Here is a 23,808-nt window from a genome sequence, read left to right as displayed (position 1 = left end):
GATATTAGACCTTCCCTTATAATGTTGTCAGTGAGGGTTAAGTGTAATAATAGTAATATGCATACCCTTAGCACAGTGCCTGGCCTGTATTAGGTGTTCAAGAAATGTTTATTTTTATCATTACCAGGCTGGATTCCCTTCCTAGGACGAGATAGCAGTGGGATGGCGATTGATTTCTTCTTGAGTCTGGACACTGTAGAAAGGACTGGAGTCAGGGACGAGGGTCGGGGTCTAGGGCTGACCACAGTCCAGTTCCTGTGTCATGCAGGATCACACACAGATCCCCCTTGGTCCCCACAACGGCCCTCTGAGGTTGTGATGCTACCCCTCCTCCCCAGAGGAAATTGAGCAGTGCGCTTGTCCAAGGTCACGCGTGTAGTAAAATAGCTTTGGGCCTAGCCGAGTCTTGTCCTTGAAGCTAAGATTTTTCACGGGTGGACTCTTAATCTGATCACCACGTGTGTGCAGCTACAGAATTATTTTGTAAAGAACATCGTCTTGTTAAGCATTTTAGTTTTCAGCAGTAAAATAAAAGTAGCCCTAAACAAATTAATTTGATTTGCACAAAAGCCTGCAGTACCAGTAGGCCCGATGGTAGTCAGTGACTAGTACAGTAGCAGCAGAATGAGTTATTTAAGAATTCTGGGTATATTCTAGCCCAGGCAAATCTTTATCTTGACTCTAGGTTTATGTTGCTGTTATTGGAGCTCGGATGTGATTCCAGAAATGTGTATTCTCAGCTTATCGAACTTTGGGGCAAAGTTGGGCGGCAAAGATCATAAATAGCAGGCCCTGACTCTGGGGTTCATATACTCATCCTCTGGGGGGCCAGTGCTTTTTTTGGTGGGCAGAGTTTCCTTTCTGCTTGATCTATTAGTCTTAGACCTAGACTCTGCAGATAGGGCGGATTCTTGAAAATTCAGGCACATCGTTAGGTTTGCCCTGCGGAGACAGCTGCAGAAATGCAAACTGATGTACATCAAAACGGGTGAATCATTTTTGCCCAATAACACTGTGGCTCTCAAGCTTGGGGCGGTCCAGCAAAGGGAGGTGACCGTTCCCCAGGGAACCTCTGCTCAGTGCACACTCCTAGCAGGAGTCTCCCTTCTGTGTTCCTTGAGCAGATTCAGAATGTTGTTGGGCCCTTGTTCTTACCCGCTCGGGGCATTTGAAAGTCTTGGCTTGTCCTAAGGAAGTACAGTGTTGATGACGGTAACGAGGGTGGCCTGGCCTGGCTGCTTCTAGAGGCCGTTGATGCGAAAGGCCCTTCATCTGAGAAAACAACTCGGGAAATTCCCACAGCTTCCCCCTCTGTCTGGCTCCGCACCTGAAAGAGATCCTTCCCCCTGCCTTATGCTTTCTCCAGCTTTCCACGCAAAGCCTGGTGCTTCAGAATGTCCGTAGGCTCCAGACTTACCTTCCTGATCACTCCCTCCTGCTCCCTCCTGCCCATCCTGCAGTGAACTTGGCCGCAGTGTGTGTCCTCATCCCCCTCCTATCACTACTGGTGTAGGGGGGTGGCCATGCCTCCTACGTCTTCTGTTTTCAGAGGACCCTAAAATTGCCCTCTGCGTTCATTTATGAGTACTCCATCTGTGGTCTGAGAGCTGATGTTTTTGATAGTTTGACCAGACTTTACACATTTTTGTCTGGCAAATGCTTGGTCAGGACGGGAGAAAAGAACTTAACACTGATGGCGCCCCACCGTGTGTGGGGGGCCAGGCCGGCTGCCTTCCTTATGTGCATCTCTGCCCTCAAATCTCTTTTTTTAAGATTTTATTTATTTATCTGACAGACAGAGATCACAAGTAGACAGAGAGGCAGGCAGAGAGAGAAGGAAACAGGCTCCCCGCTGAGCAGAGAGCCCGACGCGGGGCTCGATCCCAGAACTCTGAGATCATGACCTGAGCCGAAGGCAGAGGCTTAACCCACTGAGCCACCCAGGCGCCCCTCTGCCCTCAAATCTCTTAAGGGGCCTGAGCGGTTCGTGTTAACTTCACGGGCTTACATGCGAGGAGAGGGGGGTGTAGGTGGGTTAGGAAGCTTGGCAGAGCCCAGCCCCCAGGCACCTTGGGAAGACCTGGACCAGGTCAGGGACACGTTGGCAGGCCGGCAGCTGGGGGGCTCCGGGCCTCCGTTGTCAGCGTGGGCAGGGTGGTGGGAGCGCAGTGGTTTTCTCGGGAAGCTTCTTTGTCTTTCTTTCCAAGGAGACAGTGGTCAGAGGTGCTGGGCGTCAGAGAGGGGACTGGAGGGGATAGTAGCAAAGTCACAGCCTCGGTGGGAAATCGCATTGGTGGCAGAAGGAGAATCTTTCTTCATCATCCAGCGTGAGGACCAGCTTGGGGGCTGCCTCAGTCTCCCCTGGTTGACTTGGCTGCACTCTGGGATCTGCATGGGAGCCTGTGGCTGCCCCAGAGGATCTGTGCAGGACAGAAGGCAGGAGCCCCTCGGGGGCCTCCCCTTCCCCACCTGCCAGGTGAGGGAGTTCTGTCCGCGTGAGAAAACTGGAGTCTGCAGCTTTGCCACCGTGGGGTGAGGGGAACCCCTCAACAGGGTGAGTGTTGAGAGGACCATGCGCCTTGCTGGTGGGTCCAGACTGCCCCACTGCTACCCGCCTTTCCAGCGAAGGTGGCGTGTTCCTTAAAATCCTGTTAATGGTAATGCTTTCTAACAGCCCGGGCCAGCCTTCCTTGTGCCTTGATTCTCGTAAGAGAGGTTGCCAGCTTTACCCGGAGGGCCCCGTCCTGCCACATGTCGGAGTTTGTGACTTGACAGCATCACTCAAGAGTCCTGCCTTTTCTCTTTTCGGTTTAAATTAACCAGGGAATTCACTCTTAATATTTAAATCTTCACGCTGCCTTTCTGAACTAGTATTACCCAGCGTCGTGGCTGACTGACAATATACACTAAAGAAAATTAAGTGCCTGGGAATTATCTCAAACTAATGATATATTTATGCATTGTAGGTTATTTTGAATTTCTAGACTGTTAAGAGTTGTTTAATAGGTTAATAGTTTTAATCTATTAATCTCATCTTTTCTCCTTGACTATTTATTAAAATATATCAGGGATACATGACAAATGGAAGTGCAGATAATTCTGAGGGTTATGAAGGCATGGGTGATGGTGTGAAGATTTGAAACACAGGCGGAATAGTAAATACAGACAGACGCAGGCCTCGTTACCGGGGTTTGTGGAAAGTGGGGTTTCCCTGTAGGTTCTCTCTCTCCTGGTCCTTCTAGGCTGGTGGAAACCGCAGCTTTTATCCCTGTTTTGGTTCCTGTCCTTGTCACTAACTACAAGAGACTCTGTGTCCGCAGGACACGGCAGCCAGTTTGGAATGTGTCAAGGGGACTTAGAGGTCGACAGGGGACATAAAGCCCAGGCACTTTCTCCGTAGCAGACGCGGAACCCTCCATGCCGTAGTTTCATCGCATTTCTCTGTTATGTGTTAAGTATCTGGCATGTGCCCCGTTCCGTCAGGATGCTGAGGATACAGGAGAAGACGAGGGGGTATGCTCCCCACCTCTTGGGAGTTTCTGGTTGATAAGCCAGACTTTGTTCATTCAAAAAGTGCTTTGTTTTTGTTTCTTTAATCGTCTCTCCTTTTGGTAAGGGAAAACGAATCATCCACAGGACTAGAAGCCCAGGGGTTGGAGTCAGGCAGATCTGGGTGCATCCCGTTCTGTCCGTAGAAAGCTGTGTGACCCTGAAAAAGTCACTCGGTGTCTCTGATCCTCAGTTTTCTATTGAGCATCTATCAGGCATTGGGAACAGGGGTGGTGCCTGGACATGGGGTGAAGCACTGTCCCCCCAGCTCATCCCAGCCACTCGGAGCCCCTCAGAGTAGCCACCCTTGTCCTCCTCCCCTCGTGACAGTATCCTTGCCGCAGTCACCTCCATCTTCACGCTGACATGTGCACCTCTGGTTGTTCTGTCTGTGTCGTTCAGCAGACGTTAGCTGCTGTCCGCTAGGGGCCAGGTGCAAGGATACACGGACATTGGGTAGAGCTTTTGCGGCTGAAGGGCTCTCAGCCACGTGGAATCAGAGGGCAGATTCGCAGCCAGAGCCGGTTAGAGGCACAGAGGGGCTTTCCCAGTAACCGTGGGGATGAGGCCGCAGGCTCCGGGTGGATGTCAGAGACGGCAGCTGCCCTGGGAGCTCAGCATCCTGTCCCAGGCCCTGCGGGTCCAAGACTGCCAAGTGACATTCGTCATCCCGGGTCTGCATGGTCAGGAGTTGGTGACCCCTTGCAGGACAGATCGTCACTGTGCACCTGCACCTTCCCTATCTTTACGTGTCAGTAATACCTCAGCAGAGCGGGAGAAGAAAAAGACTTGGGGTCAGAGCATCGTCCGGCTGCCCTCTTGGCGTTTCAGGGGGACAGAAGAGTGCATTACATTTGAGAAAGTTCCTGCCGGAGAGGAGCAGGATAAGAACATGGCCCTTGTGGAATATGCTTCTCCGTTCAGAATGGGGCTCCTGTTGAACATCTCCGGGCCATATGGTTGCCCAGGGCCCAGGGGGTGGACCACGCTGACTTCGGTTCTGAATGTTAACTGACGCGGTTAAACCATCGATGTTCTTTGTGAGTCAGGAGTGGAGGGCGAGGGAGAGACACCCCGAAGGCCATGCTTATACCACCCTTTCCAACACTCACTGCATAGCTTCTTCAGGAAACAGGCGCCTGCTGATCGCCTCCCCTGTGCCAGGTGCAGCTGTGGGCGCTGGGAGGCGATAGGGAATGGACAAGAGAGAGTCCTTGTCCTCCCGGAGCTCACGTTCCAGCCAGGGAGACAGACGGTAAAGGGGATAAGAGGTGATTGGTGGGTGAGTGAGGGCAAAGGGGATAAGAGGTGATTGGTGGGTGAGTGCGGGATGAGTAGTGAACAGAATGGGTAAAGTGGGGAGTGGGGAGACACAGTGGGGAGGGCTGGGGTGAGCTGTGTGCGGGCGTAGATCAAGCAGCTAGGATGTCTCCGTTGGCCGGGGGATGTTTGCATGAGCACTAACGTGGGGGCAGTTCGGGAGGGGCAGAGGAAAGAGCAGGGGGCAGAGACCCCAGGCCCCATGTGCTCAGGGCACAGCAGGGAGACTGGTGTGGCCCACAAGGGGCTGTGTTGGTGAAGGCAGTGGGCTCCTGGGCCATGTCTCGGGGAGCCCTGGGGGTCAGGACTCTGGCTGCTGCTCGGGTGAGGTCTGGGACCGTAACGGGTTTTGAGGCCCGGGGTGACATGACTTGGCTTGCTTTAACTAGGTCCCTCTGGCTGCTGTGTTGAATGTTGATTTTGGGGTGTTGGGCGGGGGTAGGTGCAGGAGACTGGCTGTGTAGTTGACAACGAGACGGGAGGCTGGGGAAGGCAGTGGGGACCGGGGGCTGGTAAGGAGTCGTCAGGTTCTGGACACATCTTGCAGGTGAAGGTGGCGGGATTTTCCAGTGGACTCATTAGCACAGAGTGAGGGAGAGGGAAGACAGGTTGGTTCTAGAGTCTGGGCCCGAGAAGCTGGAAGGTTGGAATTGCTCCTAACCGAAATCGAGAAGTGTGCGGATGTTTGATTGTGGTATCGTGGATTGCGGGGTTTAGCTGGAAGAGCACTGGGGTGGGAGTCAGGATTGTCTGGACTTGGGGGAGGGGGTATAGCAGTAGCTCATTTGGGGTCTGTTAAATATGGGTGCTTCTTGGGCATCCAGGGGGAGGTGTCCAGTCGGCAGTTATGTGTGTAGTCTGGAGTTCGGGGGGGGGAGGGCGGTCCAAGCTAGAGACGGAATTTGGGATTCATCATCACATCATTAATATTTAAAAGCCCAAGTCTGGATGAGATCACTTAGGGAGTGAGTGTGGATAAAGATAGAAGAGGTTCTAGAATGGATCCTTGGGGGCATGTCAGGGTGTGAGGGTCAAGAATTGGTGAAGAGGAATCAGCAGGAGACAGAGAAGGGTTGGAGGCAGGAGGCTCCCCAGCTGAGCACAGAGCCAAAGGGCACACAGAGTTTGACGGGGGAGAAGGAGGTTCATCCGAGGCTGCCGACAGAGGACGAGGTGGCTGAGGACAAGAAGGGACCATTGGCTCTAGGAGCATGGAGGTCATGGGAGGCCTTGGGAAGAGCAGCTCTGGTGGAATGGGGGAGGCAGAAACCTCACTGGACTTGGAAGCCTTGCCAAGAAGGGGCCTGCTAACACCTGTGAGTAGGGAAGAGTCATTTGCAGCTCTTGGGTCATCAGGAGTGGGCACATGGGTAGCGTCAGCGGATTGGGTCGGTGGTCAGCCTCCGCAGCGGGGTACACGCAGCCCTGGAGGTCATGGCTTAGGTGTGCGTTAGTTCCGTTAACAACCTGTACATCTGGGGGCGCCTGGGTGGCTCAGTGGGTTAAGCCTCTGCCTTCGGCTCAGGTCAAGATCTCAGGTTCCTGCGATCGAGCCCTGCATCGGGCTCTCTGCTCAGCGGGAAGCCTGCTTTCCCCCCTCTCTCTGTCTGCCCCTCTACCTACTTGTGATCCCTCTCTGTCAAATTAAAAAAAAAAAATTAAAAAAAAAACAAAAAACAAAAAACCTGTACATCTGTGCATTCGTGGAGAACGTATTTAAGCTCAGCTTGAGGCTCCTTTACCCTCATTCCTAATGAGTGGAGTCTTTTTTAATGAAGTTTTATTCTAGCGGGAGTTAAGGAGTCATTATTTACACACTGCGATTAGAGCTTTTGCACCCACCCTTCTCATTGTTTCAGGGAGCCGAAGTACTGGGGTGAGTAAGCAGAGCCTTCGCAGGCGGTGGGGTGGTCCTCAGGTTGAGCCTTGGGGCACGGATGGGGCACAGGTCCCAAGCCTGTGCGAGAAGGGGCACACACCCTGCTGGGGGAAGTCTGGCTTCTGTCACAGCCTTAGACTCCAGTGCACTCGTCATGCGAATGGGGAAACTGAGTCATGCAAGGGCAAGGTGACGTCCAGCGTGGGGCGAACCCGCGTAACTACTATGAGTTGGTAGAGCTTCAAGCTTTAGCATTTTTGGTGGAATGATGGAGAATTACACCCAGAGACAAAGTTGTCTGGCTCCAGGCCACATGGCATCCCCTGCAGCTCTTCTCCAACGTGGCCAGAAGTGGCATTTGTCTTTGGGCCCCAAATCCACTGGTAACGTTGTTTGGTTGTACTGTCTTAGGCTGTCTGGCTTCATGGGAATGGCACCAGAAGTCAGAAAAATTGTTCCTGGTCCCTGGAAGTTGCGTGACCTTGGGCATGCCCTTCATTCCCAGTGTGGACTGAGTTCCTGCTGTGCCCCAGGCCTGGTGCTTGGCCTGGGGCGTGGATGTGAACCAAAGAGGCTCCGGCCCTGTGCTGGGCTTGGGTTTCTGCATCTAGCTCCAGGGCTCTCGTGAATGCCAGATGGGCTGGGGAGGGTCGAAACACTTGAAGAACCATCTGGTAAAACCCAGAGGAAGAGATTTGCTTCTGAAACTTTCCCAGGCAGGCTGTGCAGACACAGCGGAGGGGCCACACGCAGCACTGGGCATGAGTAAGAAGGAGGCACAAGAAAACGGAGGGGGTAGCGGCTTGCAGACTTCACCACGGTGGAGCTGGTTCTCCAGGGCTAGTCTGACACCGCCTAATAGTGTCCAATGGCTGCTGTAACAGATTGCCACAGACTAGGGGAGCTTAAACCAGAAACTTGTTCTGTTTCAGAGGCTCTGGGGGAGACTCAGTTCTTTGCCTCTTCCAGCTTCTCTTGGCCATCGCATTCCTCACTTTGTGGACGCGTCGTTCCAGACTTGGCCTCTGTGGTCATGTTGCCTTCTCCTCTTCTCTGCCTTGTCCCCTGTTCTGTCCGTCATAGGCCCCGTGTGTCTCTTACAAGGACGCTTATCATTGCATTTAGGGCCTACGTAGGTAATTCACCATGATTCTCATCTTATCCTGAAGGATATCTGCAAGGAGCCTTTTTCAAGTAGATTCTGGGGTTTAGGACATGGGGATATCTCGAATAGGGGAGCACCGTTTACCCCACGACAGGGAGATAGAAGCCCATGTATACATACATCAGGCTAAAAATCAAAGAGGGAGCAGGGGTCTTGGAGCCCAACTCAACGCCACCCTCTTTATTCAGGCCTCAAGAGTGCTTTTGGCCCACTGCTGTGGAACCCCTAGGCCCTCAGGGAACACACTTTGAGAGCCGTTGCCTTAATAAAGGGTCAGTGCTCTTGGGGAAATCCTTGGGCAGGGACCCACTGGGTCTGGCTTCTCCCTTGGGATTATGGCGTGAGCAGGAACCAGTGGCCACAGACAGTATCTACTTACAGAGAAATATCCTTTTTAGTGCCTGACTTTAGATTTTATGTTGAAGTGTGACTCAGGTTAAATATAAAATTCATAGCATATCTTGAGCAACTATTTTGTAGTTATCTATATATAAATCTATTTTACAGCGACACAAATAGAATAGATTATGGAGTGTCAGCATGGAGATAGATTCCGAGTGCTTTTTCACTAATATACCTAATGATTCGTGCTGAGAATATCCAAGGGCTCCACTGTACATTTAAATGGATATAATTAAAATAATGAGCTCTATTTTAAAAAATGATATATGAAAAAAAAATTTTTTTAAAGAAGTTAGAAGATGCTGCACCACTAATTCAAAGTGATATAAGTACTTCAGTGATTCCATTGTTATTAGGACACCTAATTAAATGCAAAGCACCCGAGAAAAGCAACATTTAGGCTTATAAATCTAAAGCACGAAGCCAGGAAAAGAGAAGTTGCCAGTGTCCTTGGTGCCGCCAAGGCTGGGCAGGGGAGGGGGGGGCTGTCCCATTTAAAGGAGAGTCTGTGGGCGACAGGATGGCTCACGTGGCTCCCAGTTTAAGAGTCTCGTGTGGGGTCCCGGTGGGTGTTCAGAAAGGGGGTCTGACTCCCCCTTGAGCAAGCTGGGAAGGCTTCCCAGAGGTGGGGGCGTCCCCATGAATTAGTGACAGTGGCATAATGGCAGCTGCCGTGCCTGGAAATCCACCCTGCCCGGCTCCCTGGCTCGTCTCCCCATCCCCAAGCTGTCAGGGATCATGGTCCTTCTTAGACAAGGAAACTGAGGCTCAGGGAGCCTAGCCCAAGGTCACAGGGTGTATGGATGCCCAGCCTGTCTGATTCCAGCAGCTCCTGCCTCCCACCAGGACATCATGATGCTGGTGAGGTCCTTGAGAGCAGGAGGGGACACCGAGTCTGTTCAGGTGGGATGGGCAAGTGCTCATAGACCTCAGGCTCAGGTTCCGAAGGTTGGCAGGGAAGAAAGGGGAGAGTCTGTTCTATTCTCTTCCCTCCTTGTGACCACAGTTGTCACGGGGAGTGCAGGCAGGGGGCCTGTGTCTCTAGGGGGCTTCTTTGCTGTTCTGGAAGTGCCTTTGCTCTGTCCTTGGAGCCTAACCTTTTGTGCAGTCAGGGTCAGGATGAGCCAGGGCCAAGCCCCCGAGACTTGTGGGCTGGCATTCAGGCCCTGACGGGGTCCCCATGTTCCACCCCGTGCCCTATGAGCCTTAGGACTAGCAGGGCCTTGTTAGCATCTGCGTGGTCTCGGGCAGGGAGCAGCGGTCTCAGAAACTGTCAGCAGTCGCCATCGGTGTGAGCATCTCTGCTTTCTGAATCCCTCTAGATGAGGTCCTGGATCTACATTTTTGCAGTTGAACTTCACAAGACCTTTTGAGTGGATGTGGGGCTCCCCACTTCACTGATGTGGAAATAGCCTCATTCAGGGTCACCAGCCAGAATGTGATAGTGATGGGACCTGAACCCCTGTTGATTTACAATTTCCACAGCCCCTGCATGATGTCTGTGCCGTCGCAGGCCCTTCCCTTGTGTCCTCTGCATCCTTCCCTCCCCGGCACCATGTGTGAGACAGTCAATTTGCGTAAATGTCTCCACGGGTCCCCTGTTCCGGGTCCCTTGCAGACCTTGGCTTGTCCCTGCCTCACAGCGCTGTGGGGAAGGTGCTTTGTTTGTCCCCACTGTAGGGGTGTGAAGACTGAGGCGTGGAAGGGAGTTTGGAGCCATTTGCACAAGAACCCAGGGCTTGAGAGCAGCAGTTCTGAGACTGGCTGTGTAACCAACCCTCCACCTTCACAGAACGTTCCATCTGAGTCCATCATGGCCCGTTCCTGCCACGCTGCCCACACACCTCTGCTCTGGTGCTCCGGTGCTGGGGAGGACCCTCCCAAGCCCCCCCGGATGTCACCTTCTGTAGCTGGCTGGCTGGCAGATTGTCCTCCTTCCCTGAAGCCATAGCTGTCCCCTGTTAACTTCTCAGACCCACTGGTCCTGTGGCTCCTGGGGCCTCACTGAGCCTGAGTCTTTTTGGCCTTGTGACAACTATAAAGTGGGGAATGGGTCGGCTTGCTCCCTTCCCAGGGGGCGCTAGTCCTCAGCAAGGAGGCTCTAGCTAAAGATAGCCCCCTCCAAGAAAGCAGCAGCCAGAAAAGTCAGGTGGCCTGCCTTCTCCTGCTCCCCCACTCACACCTTGGTTCTGAGTCTGTTCTGGATGCAGAAGGTCAGGAGTGGGAGACATGGGGGCTGCCCCAGGAGCAGGTGGGCAGGCTTCCCTCTGCAGGTGTCTCCCCTAACTGCAATGCGCCGAGGCTAAGAACCACGATGGCTGCATCCCGTTTTGGTCCTACGTCTTCCTACTTGTATGACTTGGATCATTTTTATTTCTCCTCTTCAGTGCCTCCGTTTCTTTTTCTGTAAAACAGATCATCCTAAGGCTTCCTGAATGTTAGCAGAGTCCCAGCCCATAGGAAGCAACTTCAGAGTTTGTTAAATCAGTAAAAGAAGTGATCCCGGAGGCGATCGAACCATCCTGATTCAGGTTTCCCGCTGCGGAGAAGGGCAGATGCTCGGACGGCATCAGGTGGCGGTAGTGTGGCTGACACACCAGGAGGAAGTGTCGTTGGGCCCACCGAGTGCTCAAGATGCCATAACACTTTGTCATTATTTTTTTTTAAAGATTTTATTTATTTTGACTTTTTTTTTATATTTTTTATTTTTTATTTTATTTTTATTTTATTTTTATTTATTTATTTTATTTATTATGACAGAGATCACAAGTAGGCAGAGAGGCAGGCAGAGAGAGAGGGGGAAGCAGGCTCCCTGCTGAGCAGAGAGCCTGATGCGGCGCTCGATCCCAGGACCCTGAGATCATGACCTGAGCCGAAAGCAGAGGCTTTAACCCACTGAGCCACCCAGGCGCCCCAACACTTTGTCATTATTAATAAGAGTGATGATGGCTGTGTCTCGTTAGCTGTTACAGGCCAGCTGCTGTGCTACGTGTTCTGTTCGTTGGCTGACATCTCCCTGACAGTCCCATTAGCTCCGTTTTGCAGATGGAAAAACTGGGGCTCCGAGGTTAGGCAGCCGGCTTAGGTCACCCCAGCAAGGAGGTGGCTGATGGGACAGCTCTGGCTGCTGGCTGGTTCCCCTCAGGCTGTGCTTCACGCTAGCTGCCCATCCAAGTCCGGTGTATTCGTTTAGGCCGCCATCGCAGAAGACCACAGATAGAGTGGCTCGGACAAATGTATCGTCACGTGGTCCTGGAGGGTGGGAGTGTGAGATCAGGGCACCTGCAGCGTTGGTTTTTGGTGAGGCCCCTCATGCACACAGCCACCTTCTCTCCGTGCCCTCCCATGGCAGGGGGGACACAGAGCTGTCTCTCCCCTTTCTTCTAAGGCCACAGGCCCCTCAGATTATGGTTCTACTTTTTATGACCTTATTTAACCTTCATTATCTCTTAAAGACCCTGTCTCCAGCTAGAGTCATGGTGGGGCTTAAGAATTCACCATATGAATGGGAGGTGGGGGGAATACATTTCAGGCCATGAAGCCTCCACAGTGCCTTCTCCTTGCTCCCTCCTCATTAGTTGGGACCCTCCTCCTCCCTTTCTTCCATTCCCCAACCCAAGAGCAAGTTCAGAGCTGGGAGGGACCAAAATTATGAGTAGACTCATGCACTTGATGACGGATGGAGCCGCTGAGGCCCAGAGCAGAGCAAGGTCTTGTCCACAGTCCCACGGCAAGACCCAGGGTTGGAACCTGCGTCCCTGCCTCCCAGCCTGGCACCTCTAGTCGGTGTGCTAATGGGTCTTGTCTGAGTGTGGCTCGAGCCTGGGCCTTAAGGTGCAGTCTACGGAGAGGGCTGGACGTGCGGGGCGGCACTCCCAGCCTGGACTGTGCTGTGGTCTCCCCTTTCTTGCACACCTTGGCTCCTGTACCTCAGAGATGGCAGTGGTGATGAGGAACCCCCTGCCAGAAGGCCGAGGGGGCCCTTAGGATAGCAGCCCACCGAACCGTCTGCTCGAGAGATGGCAGGGACCCGGCTCCATGTCATGGCCTGTCCCCCAGTCTCGTGTGTGGGGCTGGGCAAGTACCAGCTCTGCTCGGGGCCGCGGTGGGCCCCTCATGAAGGAGGCTCAGTAGTAACCGGGGTCCTGTCCCCCTCAGTACTGAGCTCATGACCTTAAGGATGTCTTCTCATATTTGAAGACCTACCTGGAGGCAAGAGTGTTGGTCTGAGTGAGGCTTTTGGCTTGTAGTCGCCTGTCTGTCCGCCGGGAACAGGGGGGGCGTGGATGAACTCTCTAGCCCTTCTGCCAAGGAGGGGAAGGAATAGCGCTGGGCACGTTGCACACATCACTTCAACCCTTGATGCTCAGAGTGTAGACTGAAGGTGAGAGCCCCGGCCCCGGCTGCGTGCTCATTAGAGAAGCAGACTCTCGGGCAAAACCCCAGACCTGCTGAACCAGAATCGGCATTTTACCCATGTTCTCAGCTGATGTGTAAGCGCACATGATGATTGAGAACTGATCCCAGCCATCCAGAGCGGCCCTTGTAGGTCTTTTGTAACTCCAGTTAAAAGAGTTTAGATTTAGACCTCTTGAGAGCCCAGCTTCCGTTATCTGTAAAATGGTGGAATTGGAGCCATACTAGCCCAGTGGTTTTCAAACTGTGTTCCTCCGAGCACAGTGGGTTCCCAGAAGACCCCCGAGGGGCTGCCGTGGGTCTCGTGTGCTTCAGGGTGAGATTCATAGCTAAACATTTTGGGCCAGTGGGCTCCCAGGTGGGTCTGGGGGCTGGCTCAGGGTCTACACTGAGCGGACTCTCTTCTCGCCCAGGGAGCGCTTGAAGCGCAGCCAGAAGAGCACCAAGGTGGAGGGGCCAGAGCCTGCGCCGGCCGAGGCTTCGCTGAGTGCCGAGCAGGGGACGATGACGGAGGTGAAGGTGAAGACCGAGCTACCTGATGACTACATCCAGGAGGTGATCTGGCAGGGGGAGGCCAAGGAGGAGAAGAAGGCGGTCGGCAAGGACGGGACAGGTGATGTGCCCGCCGAGATCTGCGTGGTGATCGGTGGTGTCCGCAACCAGCAGACCCTTGGTGAGTGCCTGCCTGAGAGGTTCGGGGCTGGGACCAGGGTGGTCAGAGTCCCGAAGAGCAGAGGCCTGCCTCTCCCTGGCTGAGAGAGCCTTTGGTGGCTCCCCGCTGCCTTCAGGGAAGGACCTAGTCTCCTTAGACTTGCCCTTGGCTTGTACAACCCTGGTCTGGACCACTTTCCTTTCCACCTGACGTGTCAGAAACCAGCCTGTGTTTTAAGACTTTGTTCAGGTCAGATGCCTGGAAGGTGTGGTGAACCCCTCATGCTGTGGGGCTCCCACAGGAGCCACTCCCCAGGTGGGCCTGGCTCAGACAAATCGCTTGTTGTCCTAAACGCCCTTCTGTGTTTCTTCCTCCTTGGCTTTACCGTGGGCTCCTGAAGGCGGCTCCCAGTGCTGTCCTGCTTGGAGCAGGTGCCCAGGCCGGATCACATTGGTGATAGACCAGCACCTTCCTCTGCCTCTTCTGGACTGGGTCAGGCTCAGAGGAGCTCGGTGGAAACGAGCTTCGTGGTGGAAACGAGCTTCGTGGCAGTCCTCGCTCCCCCACTAGGGGAGTCCCCTCGGGGGCTGCCTGCACCCCTGTAAGGATCACAAACTCAGATGCCCGTGAGGCCCAGCACATACATGGAGTGGCTCGATCCTCCGTGGCCACAGTAACGAGGTGGGAGACAGGCTCTATGTGGCCGGATCTCAGCGGACATGCCACAGGCCTGAAATGCGACATCTGATGTGAATTCTTTTGGCTTTAGGTGTTGGTGACTAATTTGACTTTTGAGATCTGCCTAACAGAACCTATCTGGGGGTCCGGGTCCTTCCGTGGCACAGGGTGGCAACTCCTGGTGTGTAAAATAAAGTCTGCGGGCCTTACCCTGGTGCCAAGGCCTTGCCTGGTCTGTTCCATCTGCACGGTCCTCCCTGTCTTAGACATGTCACCACCTCCCTCCCCTCTCCCTGTCCTCTTTGGTCCAGCTCTGGCTTACTTGCTCCAGACTCCTGGGCTCATGTCCCACATGTGGCATGCAGGGCCTCGTGTGGAGGTTCCACTGTGTCTCTCTCCCCAAGTTTACACTCGAGTCCTGTTGCCTTTTCTTCCCAGCTGCCAGGACTCAGCCTTGTCCTCCGTTTCCTGGCTGTTCTCTGTCCGCACACCTGGGCCATCGTGGCATCCTGCAGACAGCCATGCCTTCGTGTCTCTCTGCCCTCACCTGCCCTCCACTCTGGCTGCCAGGGGCCTTGGCAAAAATAAGTCATTGACCATGTCACACTCTGCTTATAAACTTGGGATTCCTCACTGTGTGTAGGGTCAAGGCCGTGTATCAAGATCGCCTATAACCTGATGCCTGTTGCTTATTTAGGACCTCTTTGGACCTTGCATTCCAGCACACACACTGCCTTTCCACGGCATCTCTTGCCCTTGGCTGGTACTCATTCCTCTCCCTGCAGTTCCTTTGCCCATGTGCGCATGCCCACATCCAGCCCGTCTTTCAAGGCCAGCTCCAGTGCCACCTCCTCCGAGAAGCCTTCTTGACTTTCTTCTAGTCAGCGCGTTCTGTTTCTACCTTGCCCCTCATTTGGGCACTCCCCATGATCTGTTTGAGATTAGAGGGACCTTGTCTGTGCCTGCCTCTGCCACAAGACTAGGAGCCCGTGGAGGTTGGTGCGTCGGAACTTGTCTGATCTGTGTCTCTGGGTTTCCTGCTTCCGCCCCACAATGTCCTGCAAGATGCCAACTTCGAGGGGGCAGTACCGACATCAGGGTCGTAACTGTCAGGATGGGGCTAGGTTATGCCCAGTCACAACAGATCCTGAAAGTAACGAGATCTTGGTAGCTCAGAACCACAAAGGTTTCTTCCTTGGTCCCACTGTGTGTGCGTTGTAGGTCATCTGGGGGCTCTGGAACCAAGCTGAAAGCAGCCATTGTGTGAAATACTGTCGGCCAAGGGACAGAAAGAAGGCAAGCTCTGGAGAGATTCAGACTGGCTATTACCTGCTGCAGCCCAGAGGGTAGAGAGTCAAATCCCCTCCCTGTCATTGGCCACATGAGGCACATGGCCGCACCCAACCGCAGGTGGCCAGGAGATGCCATCCTCCCACGTGACCGAACTGGGATGACCCAGCAGTACTTGGTGAAGAGCTTGAGTAACAAACAGCCCAGTGCTAATAAGCCCAGGGGAAGAAGGGCCTTTTCAGGAGCCTGTGTCTGGCCTTCCTCCATCAGTCTGTGTTCCCTGGGTCTAAGAACAGTGTTAGCCACTAGGGATCTGCCACTAACCTAAAATAGGATGTGCCCTTGCTCACTTGGTGGGGGGGTTAAAGATTTTATTTGTTTATTTGACAGAGATCACAAGTAGGCAGAGAGTCAGACAGGGAGAGGGACGATGCAGGCTCCCCGCAGAGTGGAGAGCCTGATGCAGGGCTCAATCCCAGGACCCTGGGATCATGTCCTGAGCCGAAGGCAGAGGCTTAACCCACTGAGCCATCCAGGCGCCCCAGGGGGCGGGTGTGTTTTAAGACTCAGGAGACTCAGGAGCTATTTCTGCCTCCTCCCCAGGAGATGCTCAGTGAAGAGTAGGTGAATCTGAATCTTGGGACAGAGCCAGCAGTCGGGGTTTGGTGGGGAAGGCCTAGGGCAGCCATGCTAGCAAATGTTCGGAGGGAGTCTTCCTTGCCCCAGCTGCCAGCCACAGATGGTGGTTTCCAGCTCGGTGGCCGCTCAGTGGCAGGGTTCTTGGCTTTGCGGTGCCCTCGTGTCCTCTTCTGTTCAGTGAGGCTCGCCGTCCTGCCCACTCACGGGTATGCAGATCAAAAGAGGCAGTGGAAGAGAACAGCGTTGTGCAAGGGAGATGAGCTCAGGGCTCAGTGTCCGAGCACATCCAGGCTCTCTGATGTAATAGCTGTGGGACATCAGGCAGGCTGCTTGACCTCCCTGTGCCTCAGTTCTCAGAACTGCCAACTTGTGGGGTTGCATGAAGATTCGGCGAGGTGAGGTCTATAAAGCCCTCAGCATTGTACTTGGTAAGACTAGCTTTTATTGGTAGGATTAGCATTGTTCTTCCGGGGCGGAGAGGGCCTCTTTCAAGTACCTCTTCAAGGGGAAAGAGTAGTAATAGTTCCTGCATTTTCCTGAAGCCTAAGAAATAAATACGCCAGGCTGGTGTAGAGAAAAAAATAGGCCGGGGAAGAAGTTGGCTCTGGGTGAGGTGTCAGAGGACGTGGGTTCTAATTGAGCCTCCATTGTCTCGTCTGAACAGGACAGCCTGTCCCGTCCCTGGAGCCCTTGCTAGTGCTGCCTCCCTAGAATCCAGGGACTTTGGGTATGCTGTGACATTGCTAAGTAACCTGCTTTTGGCAGACCCTTATTGGAAAAGGAGTACAGCCACGGTGGCCAGGGGGAGTGGAGCCGCCGTTTTAGAACCCCGAAGACCAGGCAGGGCCTGGACCTTCCCTGCTGGTTTTTGAGGCTCATCTTGCATCCATCAGGGCAGACCTTCCTCCTTGGGGGTGTAGTTTCTGTCAGGGGTCAGGCTCAGAGAAATCTGGCTTGGCCTCAGTACCAGGAAAGAAAAGCATTAAAAAAAAAAAAAATCGATGTAAGAATCGAGCCTTTCAAATTCAGCTGATCTCAAGATGGCAAGGTTTCATCTCGTGGGCCAAGTCCGAGTAATTGCTGCTGTTTATTAGGGGTTCTGTGTTAAAGGTTCTAAAGGGGCGGTGTGATTAAGCATGATTGATTATTAATGTCTGCCACAGATGTGGGAATAGGCAGTGGGGCTCTGTATGCTACGAGTTGACACCCCTTATCCCCTCATTTTGTAAAGGGACAAACAGAGGCCAACAAAAAGGAAGAGAGTGGCTCCACAGAGCAAGTCAGTGGCATTTTCTTCCACTTCATGAAGGGACTATCCACCTCACAGCAACCCTGTCCCACCTGGAAGGAGAACAAGGAGGGAAAGCACTTCTGGGGATCCGGCCAGGGGCCGAATGCTGATTAGAGCCATCCCTTTAAATGCACCTGTGCCACAGAGGCTGGTTAAGGAATACGTTCACCAGCTGCTTGGCGGGGAAGCATGAAGTTCTGTGCGCCCGAGGGCCTCCGGAGTGCCCCGCTCCCCAAGCCACGCTCAGGGCTCAGAGCCGGCTTGTTACTGAATAGAACAGTGTTCCCCATGGTCACTCAGTGCTGTGCTGTAGGGGAACCTTGCCCCATCCGCAGGTCCTTGCTGGCCCTGTAGTGGCCTTCAGACAGTTTCCAGTGGCACAGACCTCACCCAGCGCACTTCCCGTGGAGGAGCCGGGGCTTGGACCTGAGGACGGCATCTGGCAGCTTCTCAGGCTGGGAGAGGCTGGAGGGGCATCAGTGCCCAGGAGGCTGACTGCCAGGCTTGCAGTGGGGACTGCTGTTTCCCGGCTGCCAGAAGTTCCTGGGCTAAGAAAGTGATCTCTTGCTCTTAGAAAGAACGTCACTACCATTGGAGCCAGTGTGGGGGAAACCGGGGGTTTTGAGCCAGAAGTGTTGAGATGATCTTGAACTTGATGACTTCGTTGGATAAAACCAGAAATGAAAGGAAGTGAGGTCACCGATGGCCTGTGTTCACCTGACGGGCTACATGCGAATCTCGGCACAGCAGCCCCAAGGGCGGTTGGATCCACACTTGAGGTTTCGAGAACCCCACGAGGAGTGTTGAACACAGGGCGCTCCCGTTGCTGCCACCTCCGCCCACACTCAGCAGCTGACGTCACTGACGGGTCACCATGGACACCATGGACGGCAGCAGTGTGCCTCTGCATCCTCCTCAACATGCTCCATCGGATGGCACTGCCAGGCAGCCGGGTTGAAAAGTAGCAAGTGGAAACCTACTTGCTGTTCTTGTCCTAGATGGTGAAGACAGGGCAAGCTGGGTTTAGAGCAGTCAGGACGTTCAGTCCATGCAGCGTTTCCTGGTTCTGAGAGAGAAGGATGCTCGGATCCCATCGTAGTGGTCAGAAGGTACTACCCAGCAGTGGGTGCTTGTCTCTGTATGGTGAGACATTGGTCCTTAATCCTGGGGAGCTTACACCTGAGGGGAGCCCAGGGAGAGTGGCAGGTGCCTGGAGACCAGTGTTGCAGGAGCCCCTGGAGGGAGCAAGCCAGCCAGTGGGGCCCTTCCTCAGATGTGGGGTGTGGGCCAACCAGCTTATTTCCAGCCCCGTGGAAGAGCTAAGGGCTCTTTGTCCTGGGGAGGAAGAGACTGGAGGTGGGGGCCAGTGGTAGGGGTCGGGGGAGGGGGGCTTAGAGGTAGTCATGACTGGAAGCATTTGAGTGGGAGGGGAAGGAGTGGATGTGTTCTGCCTGGCCTCAACCCATAAGGGGGCATCACCAGTGAATTCAGCTCAGTAACAGGAACCTGTGAGACTGTGGGAACTGTCTGGAACCAGATACAGGCCTGGGAGGGCATGAGTTCTGTCCTGGAAATCACTGGACGGGGTGCAGGAGGCAGTCAAGGAGCAGATGGAGGACTGCACGGGTGTTTCTAAGCAGTGAGCTTTGAGCACGGCAGGTGGAGGTGTTTCCACGCCTGCAGGACTGCCCAGGGGAGGCGGCACAGGGAAAGGGGGCAGTGGCTCGGCTGTAGCTCTGGAAGGAGCAGTAGGAGGGCAGGCAACCGTTCAGACCCGGCCACATGGATTTGGGTCTGTGACAAATGAGGGCAGCGGAGGTGCCAGGTCCTGCCCCATATCAGGCCAGCTGATAGTTTCCTGTTTCAGTAGGTGGTTGGCAGGCCTCACCCCGGAGCCTGCCAGAACCAGCCCTCAGCCCTTTGCTGCAGCCGCGGGGAAGGAGGGGTTCTGGCCACCCTCCCAGGCACGTCTTAGCTCTGCTGCCAGTGGGTCAGGGTGGGAAGAGGTCCTGGGTGGAGGGTCCCCACGGGAAGGGTCCCTGGGCTGTAAATCCGAGAGTCCCAGGATCTGCCCCGCGGTGGAGTCTCAGATGAGACCCTTAACCTCTCTGAGCCGTGCTGTCTTCATCCATCGGTGGGTGTAAGAACGTCTGCCTGTTTTTCCAGGAGGCATGTTGGGGGCACAGCGAGGTAACAGGTATGAAAGCGTTTTTTACGGAGAGACAGAAAATGCAAAACAGCTCCCAGCAGTGTTTGCAGGAGCCTCAGGACGTTGGCACATCTGGACAGCCAGGAACCTGACAGGCTGGTGGCTCTCAACTTTTTATGCTCATCCCGTCCAAAAGGAGTTCAAGAAATTGTATATGCTTTCATATTTTCAAGTTGACACCTCACATTTTGATCCAAAGTTTAAATAATTGCAAAGGATCTAATTTTTGGAGTATTGTGTTAAAAAAAAGAAAAAAGTGTCGTTTTTGGAAATGCAACTGTGAAACCACTGTTTTAAACGTATCGGAGAGAATCCAAAGCCACTGCTGTTTAATATCTGACATCATCCATTTTAAAAACCTGCGAACCGGCTCATCTTCAACAGCCAGAAATTTTACATCTTTCCTTTTCTCTCCTTGAACTCATATTTCCAGTCCACTTCCCTCGCAGGATTTTATCCTCATGTAATATATTTTTTATGCCTGAGAGTCTTTTATTGATCACTGTTTCACACTCCTCTCCCACAACAAGATGTACATAAATTGAAATAGAAATTTCTAAAAAATTTGTCAGGATCATAAAACTCCGCTTTTTAAAACATTTTCCCCCCCAGATCGAGTTAGTATTAGTCCATTTGTTAAAAACAAATTTGGAATAAACAGTAAACATAAAAATAAAAAAAAATTATTGGAAATGCACCTCTTAATGAAATGGATAGGGCTTTATGTCTTTTTCAATTGCCTCCTGTTTCTGTGAATTAATATTTTCTCATTATTGAATGAGGCAAGATTTAGCATTAATTTAACTCCTGGTTTGTTTGTTTGTTTCTGTACATGTAAGTACTTAGAAAGCTTCATCACGTAGGTAAGGACGGAGTTTGGAGCGTCACTCAGTGTTTGGAACTCTTCCCAAGTTGTGTGCTGAGAATCGCACGGGGTGTGTCCTCACACGCTGGTTTTAAGGGTCTCTGTGTGGACAGTTCCATTAGATTCTTCTTCCGTTTCGTTGAGAGTAAAGAATTGGAAATCACCCGATTCACAGAAGGCCTTGTGCCCTGCCATTAGCGTTTGCCCCCATTCTAGGTTCCCTCCTAGACCTCTTTGCTTGGAGCCGTGAGATGAGCAGCCCCCATGGTGGGCACCGTGGTGGGATGGGGGAGTGAGGAATCGTCTTGGCTTGTAGCGTATCAGGGTGGCGGTGAGGAGACAACGTGGGAAGGAGAGCCCGCTGAGCGGGGCCTCCCCGCCCCCTGCTGCATCCCCAGCACATTGATTTAAGGGAAGAATATATTTGAGAGTTATGATTAGGATATTGATTCTCTTAAAACTACCTGTGCTCACATATCCCCAGGCGATTTGTACCCCACTTGAAAGACACTGGTCCCAAGGATACTTGGGCTGAGTCCAAGCCTGGAGAGCCTTGGGAAACCCACTTGTCCATGATTTACCTCTCTGGCTCCCTTGTCTGCCAGCAGGCCGTGGGCCTCGCTCTTGCGGGGTCCTGGAACCAAGAGAGGTTTCGGGACTCCTTGACACCCCTATCTTCTTGTGTTTTTCCTCTCATTCACCTGCTCCAGATTTCTGCCTCGTTGCATTTTGTGTATCTAGAAAGGTGTGTGAGCTGGCCTGGAGCTAGCTGGGTGCACATGATAGGGCTGCGGCTTGCTGCCCTCATTCCTGGCCCTCAGGGGCAGCTTTCTCTGTGTTAGCTTCGTGACTTCTTCCCTCCAAGGCCTCAGGAACTAGAGCCGCCCCCCCCCGCCCCGCCCCGCTGGCCTCACCTGGTCTGTCCTGCACTCTTGGGGAGGGAGCTAAGCCAGGTTGTCTGCCAAGTGCTTCCGGAAAATGCCAGACAGGTTCTGTTACTCAGTGCCTGTAGGTTCTTGCATCACTAGTGACGGGATTGGGGAGAGGAAGAGGCTGGGCTGCCGTGTGCTGGCATGCTCTGTCTGCTGCCCCAGGCAGCCGTGAGAATAGATGGAGGACTCTGGGAGTCCCGCAGGAGGACCGGACGCGGTGGGGCAAACGGGGGTGGAAGGGGGGGTCAGCTGCTTTGCAGTGCTAGGGGGAAGCCCCAGCTCCCTTGGCATCCAGAGATGACTTGGTGTGGGGGCCGCAGGGTGGCTCGGAAGGCCGGCCAGCCACAAGCTGAGTAGCCCCCACCCTGGACCGCCTGGCCCCTAGAACATTCACACTCATCAGTGAACTGGGTGTGGAGTTGTCCCAAGCAATCCAGGACTTGTGGGAGGATGGAGGACGGGAACAAAACCTGGGTGCCCCCAGTGGATGGTGCATATTAAAAAGCACTGTCTCTTCTTGGGCCTTTCCCAGAGGTGTGGCGATCACACACACACAGGCGCTGGATCACCGCTGATCTGAGCTACTCTTAGCTCATCTGAGAAATGGGGACGACAATCGTTCTGTCTGCTGGGCGCATGAGGGTGAGCTGAGCTGGCCACGGGGCTGCACACCTGGCTAGCTTCTGCTTGTGTGTCGGGCTCGGAGGCCAGCTCTGCTGAGACTCAGGGGAGGCTCGAATGAAGTGCATTAAGCATCTGTCACTTAGACTGGTGGTGACAAAGGACAGGGGTTTCTGGGGAGCCCAGCAGAGTGAGGAAGTGTACCTGGCAGGGAGTCAGTTGTGGGGCCTGGGGCTGTCTGAGCTGAGCATCCCCAGGAAGGCTCACTAGCGCCCCCCTGCACCACACTGGGGTACTCAGTGACTGGGGCTGGCGGGTGTGGGGGGGTGGCGGGTGGGGGGGGGGGGACAATGGCATAGGTAGGGCATAGCCTCCCCGTAGGGTCATTTTGCTGGAAGGCCTTGAGGGAGTAATGTCATAGCCATACAGTGGATAATTTTGTTATATTTATGTCACGAGTTAGAATACAGAGAAAACATCAAACTTTGGGGGGATTTGGGCCTGTGACTGCTGCTTTCTGCCATAGCCCAGCCTTCCAAGGGAGGTGTGAATGCCTCCCTGAGCAGAGCAAGTTCTCCAGTGAAAAAGGAGACGGTATGGACACAGAAACCAAGGCCCCAGGCCCCAGCAGCTCAGGCGACTGTCTTTCCTGAGATGTGGGGCACCCCCTCACCTGGCTCCTTCCCCACCTCCCAGGAACCCCCAACTTCAAGGGCTCTTTCTGATTTCTTACGTAATTCAGATGGAAAAGCGCCCGAAGGCAACCCCCACGGTGGATCGGTGCGAAGCCGCTATTCAGGGACCTGGATTTTTGACCAAGCGTTGAGATACGCATCTGGTACGTGAGGGCCGAGGGACAGGAGGACCTGATCGGGGCCATGTGAGGGTGGGGCATGGCCGGACAGGGCCGTATGGGGCCACGCTCGTCTTCCCTGTCGCTGCCAGAGGGCAGCACTTCTGAGCCTGCCAGGGGCTTGGAGGACTTGGCCATCGGAGGGATGCCGGCTTGTGGAAATTGGCAAGTCTGGAACACCAGGACCATTCTGGCAGTGCCTGCTGTGGACAGCAACTTTGAAACAAGCCAAGGCTATATAAAGGAGTCCTGTGGCCAAGTGTGTTGGAAGGGCTGGGGTTAAACAGGGTTCCTGTAGGACATTTTCCCAAGTTCCCTCTGTGCCACACCTTCCCAAGATGACTATGCCTCCCACCAGCTTAGCTTGATCATGGGTCTCTCTTTCCTGGACTGCGTTCCGGAAATTGGGTTCTGAAGAACTGTGGAACATGCGGATGATGACAGCCGCTGTGCTGTGCCGAGTGCCTGCTTTGTACTATGTACTGTGCTCAGTAGCCAAAGTATTACTGCTCACAAGCGCCCCCTTGAGGTGGGTACCATTTTCCTGTGCTTAGAGAGGAAGCCTGAGGCACGAGTGTTTCTGGGGCCCTTGGCTACTTCGGTGGTGAGCCAGGATTTGAAGCAGGTGTGCTGACGCCACCGGGCTGTGGGGCTGCCGCTCTGGTGTGCTGTCCCATGGCCGTGGCCCCCAGCCCTCAGCCACCTGAGCATCCAGCCCCTCTGCAGACAGAGCACCTGAAGCCTGGGTCTTAGGGTGAGTGAGAGACAGGCAGGACCTTGGGAGGGGATCCTAAGACTCTGTGCATAGGGCAGGGGGTCCCCACTCTGCCTTGGAGAGGCAGGAGACGGTACCAGAATGACGGCTATATCCCCGTGTTACTCTGTGGGTTGAGATCCGGGAGCAAGGCTTCAGGGGTCCTCAGCTTGCTCTGTGGGTTGAAGGGAAAATCCCATAAAGCTGGGAGGGACCTGGCCTGCTTTTCCACAGGATGAAGTAGGCAGACAAGTTGGGGGACCCACTGCAGCCTGCACTTACTACACAGTTTG

At 53.9% G+C, this 23,808-nt stretch overlaps 1 protein-coding gene across 6 annotated transcripts in view; it reads left to right on the top strand.

Moving 5' to 3' along the window:
- The window catches only part of ZNF618 (zinc finger protein 618), a 183,858-nt gene that overhangs the window by 103,727 nt on the left and 56,323 nt on the right, over window positions 1–23,808 (top strand). For 4 of the 6 annotated variants that reach the window (XM_046023168.1, XM_046023171.1, XM_046023170.1 and 1 more), the window contains exon 3: window positions 13,145–13,404. In XM_046023168.1, coding sequence (XP_045879124.1) covers window positions 13,145–13,404 — 260 coding nt within the window. Of the gene's footprint in view, window positions 1–13,144; window positions 13,405–22,650; window positions 22,747–23,808 lie in introns of all 6 variants that reach the window. The other 2 variants (XM_046023169.1, XM_046023167.1) reach the window with 1 other exon arrangement.

Source organism: Meles meles, chromosome 11, assembly GCF_922984935.1.
Source record: "Meles meles chromosome 11, mMelMel3.1 paternal haplotype, whole genome shotgun sequence".
In the NCBI taxonomy this organism is placed as follows: domain Eukaryota; kingdom Metazoa; phylum Chordata; class Mammalia; order Carnivora; family Mustelidae; genus Meles; species Meles meles.
This window is presented reverse-complemented; position numbering and strand designations above follow the sequence as displayed.